The sequence below is a fragment of the Zalophus californianus genome, chromosome 7, assembly GCF_009762305.2.
Source record: "Zalophus californianus isolate mZalCal1 chromosome 7, mZalCal1.pri.v2, whole genome shotgun sequence".
Taxonomy (NCBI): Eukaryota; Metazoa; Chordata; class Mammalia; order Carnivora; family Otariidae; genus Zalophus; species Zalophus californianus.
In genome coordinates, this window is record NC_045601.1 from 107,173,016 (window position 1) to 107,185,811 (window position 12,796).

General features: G+C 39.4%; 1 protein-coding gene across 2 annotated transcripts in view; it reads right to left on the reverse strand.

The window, feature by feature from the left end:
- Positions 1–12,788, reverse strand: part of POLH (DNA polymerase eta) — a 36,964-nt gene extending 24,176 nt beyond the window's left edge. The window contains exons 1-4 of one of the 2 annotated variants that reach the window (XM_027600999.1): positions 12,500–12,788; positions 4,524–4,664; positions 4,155–4,289; positions 939–1,156 (exon numbers count right to left, since the gene is read on the reverse strand). In XM_027600999.1, the coding sequence (XP_027456800.1) occupies positions 939–1,156; positions 4,155–4,289; positions 4,524–4,660 (490 nt within the window). In that variant the 5' untranslated portion in view covers positions 4,661–4,664; positions 12,500–12,788. Of the gene's footprint in view, positions 1–938; positions 1,157–4,154; positions 4,290–4,523; positions 4,665–12,499 lie in introns of those variants that run through there. The other variant, XM_027601000.1, reaches the window with a different exon arrangement.
- Between the last annotated feature and the right edge of the window lie 8 nt (positions 12,789–12,796).

The following is a 12,796-nucleotide window of genomic DNA, read 5'->3' on the forward strand; positions in this document are numbered from 1 at the left end:
AAGCACAAATTTTAAAATCACATTACACAAAGCAACACTGTACAATTTGTAAAGACATACAAATTTAAAAAGATACACCAAACACATCAGTGGGTGCGAGAAGGTGGGTTGTGTAGGGAGGGAGTGGGGGGAAATCACTATGAAGGGGAAAGGAAAATAAATGAGAGAGGCACTGCACAGCCCACTGATATTTTACTATACATTTTTTAAAAAGATTTTTTATTTGAGAGAGAGAGAGAGAACACACAAGCAGGGGTGGGAGGAAAGAAGGGGCAGAGGGAGAGGAAAAAGCAAGCTGCCCACTGAGCAGGGAGCCCTGCATGGGGCGACTCCGGGATTATAACCTGAGATGAAGGCAGACAGTTAACTGACTGAGCCACCCGGGCGCCCCAATATTTTACTATAAATTGATCAGAAATTCTGAGTGACTCAACCCCTGTACTTGAGATCCCCCTTAAAAAAACTTAAATCATAGGGGCGCCTGGGTGGCGCAGTGGTTAGGCGTCTGCCTTTGGCTCAGGTCATGATCTCAAGGTCCTGGGACTGAGCCCCACATCAAGCTCCCTGCTCTGCGGGAAGCCTGCTTCTCCCTCTCCTGCTCCCCCTGCTTGTGCAGGGGGAGCAAATCTTAAAAAAACTTAAATGATGAAGAAACCAAGTTACTGCATTATAAATTAACCTACAAATGACAGAAGTGCTCAGTCACCTGCTCTAGTTTTTATCTAAATAGAAACTTGATTTCATACAGATTTCACAGCTTCTCAACATCCAGATACCTGGAAACATAAGAGAATCTGTATATCCTTCCATGCGAGTCCTTGTGATTCATTCAGGTTGTAGTTTAAGTTTCCTTTCAATCAATCCAAGAAGAATCAGCGTGACCAAGCAAAGCAGATTCCAAAGGCAGGAAGCAGAAGCATATGACGCTATGGAAGTACCTTTCTGATCAGTCCCTTCTGCTGTTGTAGGGCCTTGGGGCAACCCTTCAATGTAGGTGGTTGGCAACAGCTCAGCTGAGATAGGTTGACCTTGTAGCTTTTGTAGTCTCTCTTGTACAGCACTGGTCAGGTCTATATAAGCCTCATCAATGCTGCCACGTTCAATCCCAGCAAAACGAGACATTATCCCCATCACTTCCACACTGGCTTCCCGGTACCTAAAAAGTGTAAGGATTATCATATGGGTAGGCAATAAATGAAGGCAACATTGAGACTGTCAGCCCCCATTCCCTCCATCTCATAATGGGATCATATATATAACCAGTGTAAGGTCTCCTTAAAGGGAGGAATGGCTTGGCAGAAATGAGGTAACCCAAATGAAGGGGTCAATGAACAGGCAGTTGGTCAATAACACAAGCAAAGAAAAAGAACCATGGAAGCAAACATGTTTAGTGACTCTAGCACTATGAAGGTGGAAAGCATCCAGACCATAAACATGTTTTTGTGGATCTCTCCACAGAGAAAGAAATGGTTCAAACTTGCTGAACTACATTTTACTAAGATCATCTATTCTTGTTGTTATTTTCATATACCCACTATGTATTTTCTGCTTCACCTTTTGTCTTCAAATAAGACATAATTTACAGGAAACACTGCCCTGATTCATGAACCCAAGTATCTGGTCTTTCTCAAGACAGTATTTTTCACTATAAATTAACAAAGTGACATATGGATTTTATACTTCAGTCAACAGTGAGTTGGATCAATATGTGAGCTGGTTCTTGCTACATATATACACATACGCACACACACACACATCCAACCAACCAAGTCCAATCACTTCACTTCTGGGTATACTAACATTCAAATAATCAAATTGAAGATAAATGCCTAGAATGTGGTGACAGCCTTCCCCAGGGGATACCAATTTCACCATATACCTTCTATTTAAACCATAACAAGCAGCTCTTCTGGCTGTAGATAGCTAGTTTCCTATGGCAATATGTGCATATTTTCTTTGCTTTGAACCTGCTATGGAATTTAAAGTAAGTTCTTTGTTCCTGATAAATCTATCATAAAAATGGGAACTCTCTTAAAAACTAGTATAATTATTGTTCTAAAACATCCTCAAAAGAATTAGAGAAATATTTGGGGTGCCTGGGTGGCTCAGTCATTAAGTGTCCGCCTTCGGCTCAGGTCATGATCCCAGGGTGCTGGGATCAAGTCCCACATCGGGCTCCCTCCTCGGTGGGAAGCCTGCTTCTTCCTCTCCCACTCCTGCTGCTTGTGTTCCTGCTCTCGCTGTGTCTGTCAGATAAATGAAATCTTTAAAAAAAAAAAAAAGAATTAGAGAAATATTTGTCTTTTTTTTTCTTTTAATCATTACTTGTGCTGGAAAGAGGATAGTCAGACCTCAAAGGAAATAAAAGAGTACAAGCATGTGCAAGAGCATGAGAACATGTTACACACACACAAAGAGTGAGGAAAGAATACCTTATTGCAGTAGTCGGTGTTCCTTCACAGCCTCCTGCACAAATTACTCCAAAGTATCTTAATAATATTTGATAAAATTTATGTGTATACATTTCTGCAAATCATATTTTATAACTTGGTATCACAAGTTAATTATTAAAAAAATAATTTTAAATTGCCAGGTCTTTTTTTTTTTTTAAGATTTTCATTTATTTATTTGAGAGAGAGAGAGCACATGAGAGGGGGGAGGGTCAGAGGGAGAAGCAGACTCCCTGCCGAGCAGGGAGCCTGATGCAGGACTCGATCCCGGGACTCCAGGATCATGACCTGAGCCGAAGGCAGTCGCTTAACCAACTGAGCCACCCAGGCGCCCATAAATTGCCAGGTCTTAATAATTCTGGTCTATACACTAACTCCTAAATTTGGTAAAACTGGCTTTGTTCATTATTTGATGAAGATTTTTTATTATTATTTATTTATTTATTTGTCAGAGACAGACAGAACACAAGCAGGGAGAGCGGTAGGCAGAGGCAGAGGGAGAAGCAGGCTCCCTGCCAAGCGAGGAGCTCAACGTGGGACTCGATCCCAGAACCCTGGAATCATGACCTTTGCCAAAGGCAGATGCTTAACCAACTGAGCCACCCAGGTGTCCCATTTGATGAAGATTTTAAAATGAAAATAAATGATCCAGTTTAAAGCATGCAGCTTTTCAAAATCATTCTCGTAAGCCAACTATATTTCTGGGAAGTTACACTGTCTTTACCAGCATAAAATTCTATTCAATGCAGTGTAGCATATGTCCATTAGCTGAATTAATTTTACTTTAGGATTAAGATACTAATTTTCAGTCAAATCCGTCTTCTCTTCTGACAGTAACTCCAAGGTGAAGTTGCTTATGGCATACCACCTTTAGACTTGTAATTCATAGGTGAATTCTCAAATCTTAAGTCCGATCATGATCCCTACACACCACACATGGTAGAATATACTGTGAGAATGTAGCTACTGAAATCTAAAAACCCCCTGAATCCTCAGCTTTATAGTTCCTAGCTGTGTGAACTTGTATTACTTAACCTCTCTAAACTTGTTTCTTCGTGGATGTAGGAGGTGGGTAATACTAGAACCTATCTTATAATAATGTGAGATTTAAGAGATCTTGCCTATGGAGAGCTTGTAGAGGCGGGCATAGGACAAATGCTCAATATATATTATCTATAAGGATTATTATAATGGCTGGAGCTTGTACTTACCTCTAACTTAGCTATGCCCATATAGACTAATGTCCTACAATTTGGGGAGCGACAGCTCACTTCAAACACAGAGGTAATCTCGTTTGAGATTGTTCAGTTCTAGCAAGTAATTCTAGACACTGCACTATAATGTCAGTTTAACTCATCCCTCTCTGGAAAAACTTAGTTTCAGTCAATTTAATTACTTCAAACATTTCAGACTTTTGGCCTAAGAACATGGAAATTGGTATTAAGTTCTAACCATAACACCAATTCTTAAACAATTAAGGAACTGAAAGGGTATTAAGAGCAGCAGTTGTTATGGGCTGTAATGACGGCACTGTTCCTGAAACATAGTTTCAAAATCTATTTTCATTTCAGAGAGTAAAGCTGGCTGTCCAAAGGAACTTTGTCAGGTGTTAATTATACAAAACAAATTTGAAACATCAGTTCCTAGCCTGAAAGAATATTATTTCCAATTCTTCCATTCCCCTAAACAATCTTTTCTTCTTACTTGGTGAGGTTAGCCTTCCCATGGGACTCACGAACTTGTACCAGTAGAAGATCTGGACATAACTTCTTAGCATCATCTGCCCACATGCTTCTAGTGACCCCAAATGCACGAGCTTCATAACTCACTGCAACTATTCTAAGGTTAGGAAAAAAAAAAGAGAAACAGAAAAATATTACACGATCACAAACAAAAATAACTAAAATTTAACTGAACGGGCTATAAACATAATAGTAGAAACTTCTAGGTCACAGATGCCACTATTCCATCTCAAACAGAGCAGTTCAGAAATCTCAAAAACAGGACCTAACATACTGCCATGTATTCTTATAGAATAAAATGGCTGACAGTTACAATAACTATGATACATACCCACCACCCTTCCATGATTTGTACTGTACAACCGCACAAGGTTTATTCCTCAAATGAGGATTTTGCCGCTGTTCCACTTGAACAAAAAAACAGTCCATGTCCAGTAGGGCAACTACCCGGTCCTGTCCAGTTGCCATTTTTCTGTAAGACAATATTTTATGGTCAGAAAAGACACCTAATCCAAAGTGCTAAGGAAAACTGTTATTTCTGTTCTTCCACAGTTGAGTTATCATGAGCATGGATATTAACAAGAATGAAATAGGCATTTTCATATACTGCTGGTAGAAGAATAATAAATAAATTGGTACAATTTTAGGAAGGTAGTAAAGCTTAGTCATCATGTCACCTTAGTCTTCTGTAATTTGTGACAGTTCCTCAGTCTTCCCTATTTTTCACGACCTTGACACTTTTGAAGACAACTAGTCCGTTACTTTGAGAATCTCTATCAATTTTGGCTTGTCCAGTGTTTCCTCTTGATTAGATTAAGGCTATACATTTTTGGCAAGAATATTATGGAAGTGATATACTCTTCTAAGTATATCATATTGAAGAGGTACATTACATCAAAATGTGTTATTACTCGTAGTGTTAACCATGATCATTTAGTTGTGATAGTGTTTGCCAGGTTTCTCACTGTAAAATTATTTTTACTTTTGTAATTATTATCTTAGGGGAGATACTTTGAGATTATGCAAATATCCTGGTTTTCCGCAAACTTTCAACCATTAAGCACCTATCAGTGGGTCTTGCCTGTAACACTTTACAGTGTTCTAATGGTGATCTTCTATCCATTTATGTAAACTTTTGAAGACAAAAGAAAATACTACATACTATTCATATAAAAACATAGATAAAGGTATGAATGGTAGATTGGAAGAACAAACCTTATATACTTGATGGTGGATACAGAATAATGTTCTCATATAGCATTGTCAAAAAAAAAAAAATCTGGAAGAAGGAATGTAAACTAAAGAAGTGGCTCCCAACTTTGCTGCAGATTAGAAGCACTTTTTTTAAAGTAAGTGCTATGCTCAACGTGGGGCTTGAACTTACAACCCCAAGATTGAGTCGCATGCTCTATGAACTGAGCCAGCCAGGTGCCCCCCAACCTAACAACATTTAAATAATATTGATATCTGGCTTCTACCACCAGACATCCTAATTTAATTGGTATGAGTGTGTTTGTGCCATCTCAACCTATCGATAGTAATGCTATCAGCTAGAAATGGCTGGGGGCACTTACCTGGGCTCCAGTGAGCTTCCCACAGACATCTCCCCTTTCCAAAGGAAAAGATACAACTGACTGACCCTTGTAGTTCTTAATGTGATTGCAAGACACCCGTCAGCAATAACCATCAGGAAACTGAAAAAATAAACGTTTATTACTTACAGGACTAGAAACTACACAGCACACCTGGAGCCACACGATGAGGTCAGAGAGAAAAAGAATTTTACCTTATGTAATCAAGCTGGCTAAAAGAGAATTATTTAAAAATAAGTTTAAAAAGTGAATTATTGGGGCACCTGGGTGGCTCAGTCCGTTAAGCGTCTGCCTTCGGCTCAGGTCATGATCCCAGGGTCCTGGGATCAAGTCCCGCATCGGGCTCCCTGCTCAACGGGGAGCCTGCCTCTCCCTCTGCCTGCCGCTCCCCCTACTTGTGCTCTCTCTCTCTCTGACAAATAAATCAAATAAAATCTTTTAAAAAAAAAAATAAAAAATAAAAATAAAAAGTGAATTATTATAAGGGTTTTTAAAAATAAGCTTTAATATCGGGATGCCTGGGTGGCTCAGTCAGTTAAACACCTCCCTTTGGCTCGGGTCATGATTCCAGGATCCTGGGATCGAGTCCCACATCCAGCTCCTTGCTCAAGCCTGCTTCTCCCTCTCCCTGCCACTCCCCCTGCTGTGTACTGACAAAAATCTTATTTAAAAAAATAAGCTTTAATATCAATAGTGTATTTGTGTAAACAAAAATTTAATTTTCCTTCATCTGCTACGAAGGGTGTTTTCTTGAACTATTGGTCTGCTCAATTTTTCTTTACCTTTTTAAGTAATCTGCCTAGAAAACAAAAGATTGTTTCATCAAAATAATTTCCTGTGTTTCATGTTATCTTTATCAAGTCATTCATTACCATAGAAAATGGAGTCTTTTCTATTAAGAGCTAAAGTGTTGTGTTTTTTTTTTTACAACTATGTAACTTGCTGTATTTGCTTGCAAAGTCTTTGTCACTTTGATTAAATGGACAACTAAGTATTGTTTCACAATGACCTGTGATCCTATTTAATCAAGGGGTTTCAACCTTTTTGATATTTTTGACAAACTTTCCCCCAAAATCAAATTCTAAATTAAGTCTTTTTGACCTCAAACTAACTGAAGTTTTTCAGAGGGCCCATGGAACATCTCAAAAGATTTGTTCTCTATAAAAAGACAGATGTTAAACTAATTAGACTTACAGATGTCTTTTTCAAAGTCTGCCTTATGCCACTTCACTCTTATGAAATACCCACATTAGTACCTCTTTTCTCTAACAGAAAGAAATCTGAAGAGGATTTTTCGCTTTTATAGAAAAAGATGAAAAGTGAAAATAGTGTTCGTTGTTTGTTTTACAAAGAGCCATTACAGAAGCTGCACACACTCCATTCCTCAAGAATAGCACCAAGCTCCTTCGCCAGAAACTACACTCAGCATCTCAATACCAAACAGCCATAACTTTGTGGACTATGTGAGCATATGAGCTTTCTCTTTATTTATTTTGTGGATCCGATGGCAAAATGTGTCCTAAGGTATCAGAAAAGTTTGAGAGGTTATTTTTTAGGTCTGAGAATGCTCAAAAACTTTTCCATATAAACAAATGGTAACTGCTTTTTTGCTTTAAACCACTTTGGCCTATGGGGTGCCTGGGTGGCTCAGTCGGTTAAGCATCTGCCTCAGGTCATGGTCCCAGGGTCCTGGGATAGAGTCCTGAATGGGGCTCCCTGCTCAGCGGGGAGCCTGCTTATCCCTCTCCTCCCTGCTTGTGCTCTCTCTTGCTATCTCTGTCTCTCTCCCTCAAATAAATAAATAAAATCTTAAAAAAAAAAAAAAAGAGGAACGCTCTACTTTTAGATAGTGGGGTTAACCTGTATGATATGTTAAATTATGTGGGAAGCAGTATCAAATATGAAATAATGCTAAACCTTCTTTATGCATATCCTTGTATGGAAATTTAAGTGTTCAAGAAACTATATGAAATTCCTAAAATTCTGATATATTATCAATCTTAATTCCAATGATCATTTTGAAAAATTATCATTTTTAAATGTTATGTGTCACTTGGGGTGCCATGGCTCAGTCGGTTAAGTGACTCTTGGTTTCAGCTTGGGTGGTGATCTCAGGGTTGTGAGACTGGCCCCATGTTGGGCTCTGGGCGTGGAGTCCACTTGGGATTCTCTCTCTCCCTCTGCCCCTCTCCCTCTCTAAAAAATGTTATGTGTCACAGAAATACCAAATTTCCTTGCCAAATGCATTATAATGAACTCTCAGGATCTTTAACTATGGACATTTTTAAGTCTTTTGTCATTTAGAGTTGTTTGCAAATGTGTTTCATCTTCAGAAATTTACATAAAGGACACAGATAAGTACTCTAGAATACAGGTTCTGATAACTTTTAGATCATACCACTGAACGGGGTAACTGATAGGACACTAATAGAGAAAGTGATAGTTTCATAAAACTGTTAACAAAAAATCAACAAGAATTCCATGGGACTGAATGCACTGATAAGGATGATTCTAATTTTTATGACTTTTTGTATGAAACATTGTTGGTTCTTTAATGTTGTTTTTTTCCAGTTTTAAAAAACCTCTTTTCTTAAGCTACCTCTGACTTGTAGCAATTTGGTAAAGTATACTTTTGAGAACACAGATGAAACAATTACTTTTTCTCCCTACCTGATTCCTCCAGAACTAAAAAATGTCAGTGAATATTCTTATTTTCGAAGGAATATAATTATCTGCATAATCTGTTCATCTTGTAACCGGACACAAAGGGAAACATTGGTTATATTACCCAGACTTTCAGTGAAATGTCATATTTGAGAAAGACATATACAGATATAGTAGTTAAGGAACTAAGGTTGACTTTATGGAGCCAATAAAGCCCCTCGAAAAATCAGCCTGCTACCTTGCTTACAGAGTTCCCAATAGCCTTCCTAAAAGGAAGGTCACTTCCTAGCAAGCCCAGGAACCTTAGGGTATTTTAGCAACCTCAAGAAAAGAGGAATTCACCCAAATTTATAGGTATTGCAGGCAAGACCTACTGGCAGGTTTCTGGATTGGCTTCCTGGCCTTGAGAGGCTTTTATAAATTCAATCTGAGATTCCTTATGAAAAGTTCCAGCAAAGCAGACTTAAAAGTCTGTGTGGTCAATTCTTGTTGCAATTATGTAAATTCTTACTGCAATTATGTAAATAATCAGCCAAATTTAATGAGATTAAACTTATTTTACAAACAAATTAGCCTTACTTTGACTATCTGATAGAAATGGAGGTGACTGTAAGACAAAGAATGTTTTAGTAATATACCTTTGTGAATATCAGATTCTATTGCTGTTGTCTTTGAGGTTTTGTTTTCCACCTCTAAACTGAACTAGATCCTGAATTCTTCTAGTTTCCTCCAATATTTTTTTTTAAGATTTTATTTATTTATTTGACAGAGAGAGAGACAGCGAGAGAGAGAGAACACAAGCAGGGGAAGTGGCCGAGCAGGGAGCCCGATGCGGGGCTCGATCCCAGGACTCTGGGATCTCAACCTGAGCTGAAGGCAGATGCCCAACGACTAAGTCACCAGGCGCCCCAGAGTGTCCTCCAATATTTGGCTACAACTCTCCAAACTAACATTTCCAAGTGTTATCCCACCCTTCTGACTTAGAAACACTGAGAACTAAAATAGCCCTTTCCCAAAGCCATGCAAGCTGAAGTGGGATTTGATGTAAACTTAAGAGAAATCACCACAATAGTTCGTGTATAGACAATTTTTGTGCCTGTTACTGTGTGGGCCACTCAGAAAAGATCACCAGAGACATTCAAACTGTAAACCAGGAAAATCTAAGATTGCCACTGTCTGCCCTCACTCCATCTGAAGATGCTTTGAGCCTGACATCTAGAAATCTTCTCAACTGGCTGCCTTCAGAACTCAAAAACTAGGATTAATAATCTCCTCCAAACATTAACCTTTGTTTTTATTTCTTTTGTTTCCATAGACACACCTCTCATTAAATGCCTGAAGCAAATACTTCCACCATGTAGGCCTGTTAAAATAGAGACAGCAGGCCCAAAATGGAGTCACTTATACTAAGCCCATGTCACCAAACCAAGACTGAATACCTAATCTCAATTTTAGCCCCTCCCAATCTGTAATCTTAACCTGTCAGTCTGGAATTTCCTGGTCAGCACTAGTGCCCTGCCTTCCCCCAAAGAAAGGTGGCCTTGCTTGAAACAATCCACTCTAACAGTAACTTTCTTGTCATGCCCACTTCTGCCTCTAAAAGTCTTTCATTTTGTACAGCTCTTAGGAGTTTCTTTTTGTTAGATGGGATGCTGCCCAATTCATAACCCTTGAATAAAGCCAGTAAGATCTTTAAATTTACTCAGTTGCTGTTTTTTGTTTTTGTTTTAAACAGGCTTAACTTGGGGAACCCACCTGCATGACCACCTTCTGAAATGAGACACAATCTTTTAATTATTCTCAGGACTAAGAAACTGGTTCCATTGAATATGAAACAATCTAGCAACTCAGGACAGGCTCAAACCTACTTATACTATATGGCTGAAGATGTTAAAATACTTCACAATATTACCCAAATCCTTGAACAGATTTCCAGGGCTAGCTAAATAGTCAGTATCACTGACCTATTTTCATGGCTGGACCCTTTCAAGTTTGGGACAACAGCTAGAGACTGGATTTCAAACTATGGCCTGTATAATTATTTATATAAATATAACTTTTAACATACCAGCTGTCCAGGTAGTTAAAGTCCTCATCATTGACTCTGGCATCACAGGGTAGATTATTATGTAAACCCTGACAGTTCTCCCCCATCCCCTTTTCATAAGGGAGATGCCTGATTTAAGCTTGGATTGCTGAGGCATCTGCTTCCAAGATGACTATCTTGAATAAACACATAGCCAGCCAAATGACTAGATAAAGTGCCAGACCACCTCTCCCAACTAAGACTCCTTTGTTTTAGAGTTCTTGGTTGATTTCAATAACTGGCCATTTTTTGGGTGCTTGGTTTTTTGTTTTCCATTTTCTCTCTTCCTGTACTTTAAATTCCCATTTTTTTTTTTTTTTTTTTTTTACGATTTTATTTGATTGAGAGAGGGGACCGGGGGGGAGGGAGGCACGGACGGGGAGAAGAGAGGGAGAAGCAGACTCCCAACTGATCAGGGAGCCCCCCACAGGGCTCAATCCCAGGATCCCGAGATCATGAGGCAGACACTTAACCGACTGAGCCACCCAGGCTGCCCCTCCTGCTCTTCTTTTTTAAATTCACCGATGAAACTCTTGATCGCCACCCTCAATCCCAGTAAAAGCAGAACCCCGGGCCTGTGCTAGCTTGCTCCCTCTCTACCTATAACTGTGCTGTGTGCCCAACTGGTTTGTCTTGTGAGCTCCAGGGCTTACAAGGAATAAACTTTTTTTTTCTTTCAAAGTTTCCTGAGGGTCACTGCTAAAGGGTGTCCTGCAATCATACTAAGAACCATAAGAACACTGGTTTGGAAAGAGATGTCTGTGGGAAGCTCAATGGAGCCCAGGTGAGTGCCCCCAAACATTTCTAACCATAGCATTACGATCACTAGGCTGAGATAGCACAAAACACATCCATACCAATTAAATTAGGATGTCTGGTGGTAGAAGCAAAATATCAATGTTACTTAAATATTATTTTATTTAAATTTATTATTTTAAATCATTATTATTAACAGACCAAGAGGGCACAAAACAGGGTGTGACCTGGGCATTGTGATTTTTAAAAGCTCTCCAGGCAGTTCTAGTATGTAGCAGAGATCGGAAACTGACTTAAAGTAAATAAGATACTTATGCAAACACCAGTAATTCATGACTTAAATATGAGAAACATAGGTTATACAGTTGGGTAAGCACCAGACTGTATTAAAAAAGGTCAACAATTAACATTCACCTTGAGAAAAGTGGCAGGCAACTAAGAATGACAGATTACTGGAAAGAAAACAATGAATAAAAAATCTGAGTAATCAAGGCATTAATTCCTTATAAATTCCACTCACTGAAAACTGGAAGAATGTGTAACTTTAAACATTTGTAAGTTAAAACCATAACATGTCAGAAATCACCCTACTTGAAAGGAAGTGGTTTTTGTGTTGCACTGTAACAGATAATGCCAGAAAATAGTAAACACAGTTTCTCACACACATACACCCACATCCACCCCCACCCCCACCCCGGAAGTACCATGCTAGATGCAAATAGCAGAAAATGTAGTTTGAATAGGAAGCAGTGATTTAAGTCCAGCGAACATTTTACTGAGTAAACGAACACAAAACCCAATATGCAAACTTCAACAGATAATGAAGTTGCTGAAGTGTTCAATTTATGTATTATGCTGGAGAAAGCAAGAGCTTTTTAAAGAGGGAATAATGAAATACACTCGCTGCCAAAAACCCCCCTTCCCGAATAAGGCTTACACTGTTTTCAAGTCTTATATGCAGCACTTCAAATGATCCAAACTGCACAAGCCTTCAATAATTGTAATTATTCATCTAGCGAATATGCCGTTTTCCCACAAGAAAATTCCTCTTAGGGGACCATACCGGGGCCTTACGTCTCAGTAAGCATGCGTTTGTTTCACCGAATTTGGGTCCAACGTCACCACCAGCCACTGCTACAGCATAAAACCAATAGCCAAAATATTAAAAGTCTGAAAACAGCGATGCCGAACGGTTCTAAATTCTCTTACCAATGTAGCAAGCACCTGGAAAAACTGCCAACCACCGACGCCAAAGATGCCGGGCTCGCTGTCCACTGGAAGGAAGATGAAGGGGTCCTGAATATCTGCCCCCTTTCGGGACAGGACCAGTCGGCTTCGAGAGATTTATTCCCCGTGACGCCGGAGAAACGGACCAGAGTTCACGGACGACCCTTGAACCGGTGGCCTCCCGCACTACCCCGCGGGTCTAGGGAAGGTTTGCTCGTCTCAGCAGCCAGCCCTCAGAACGCAGATTAGACAGCGCGCGCAGCAAAAAAAGCCGTTGAC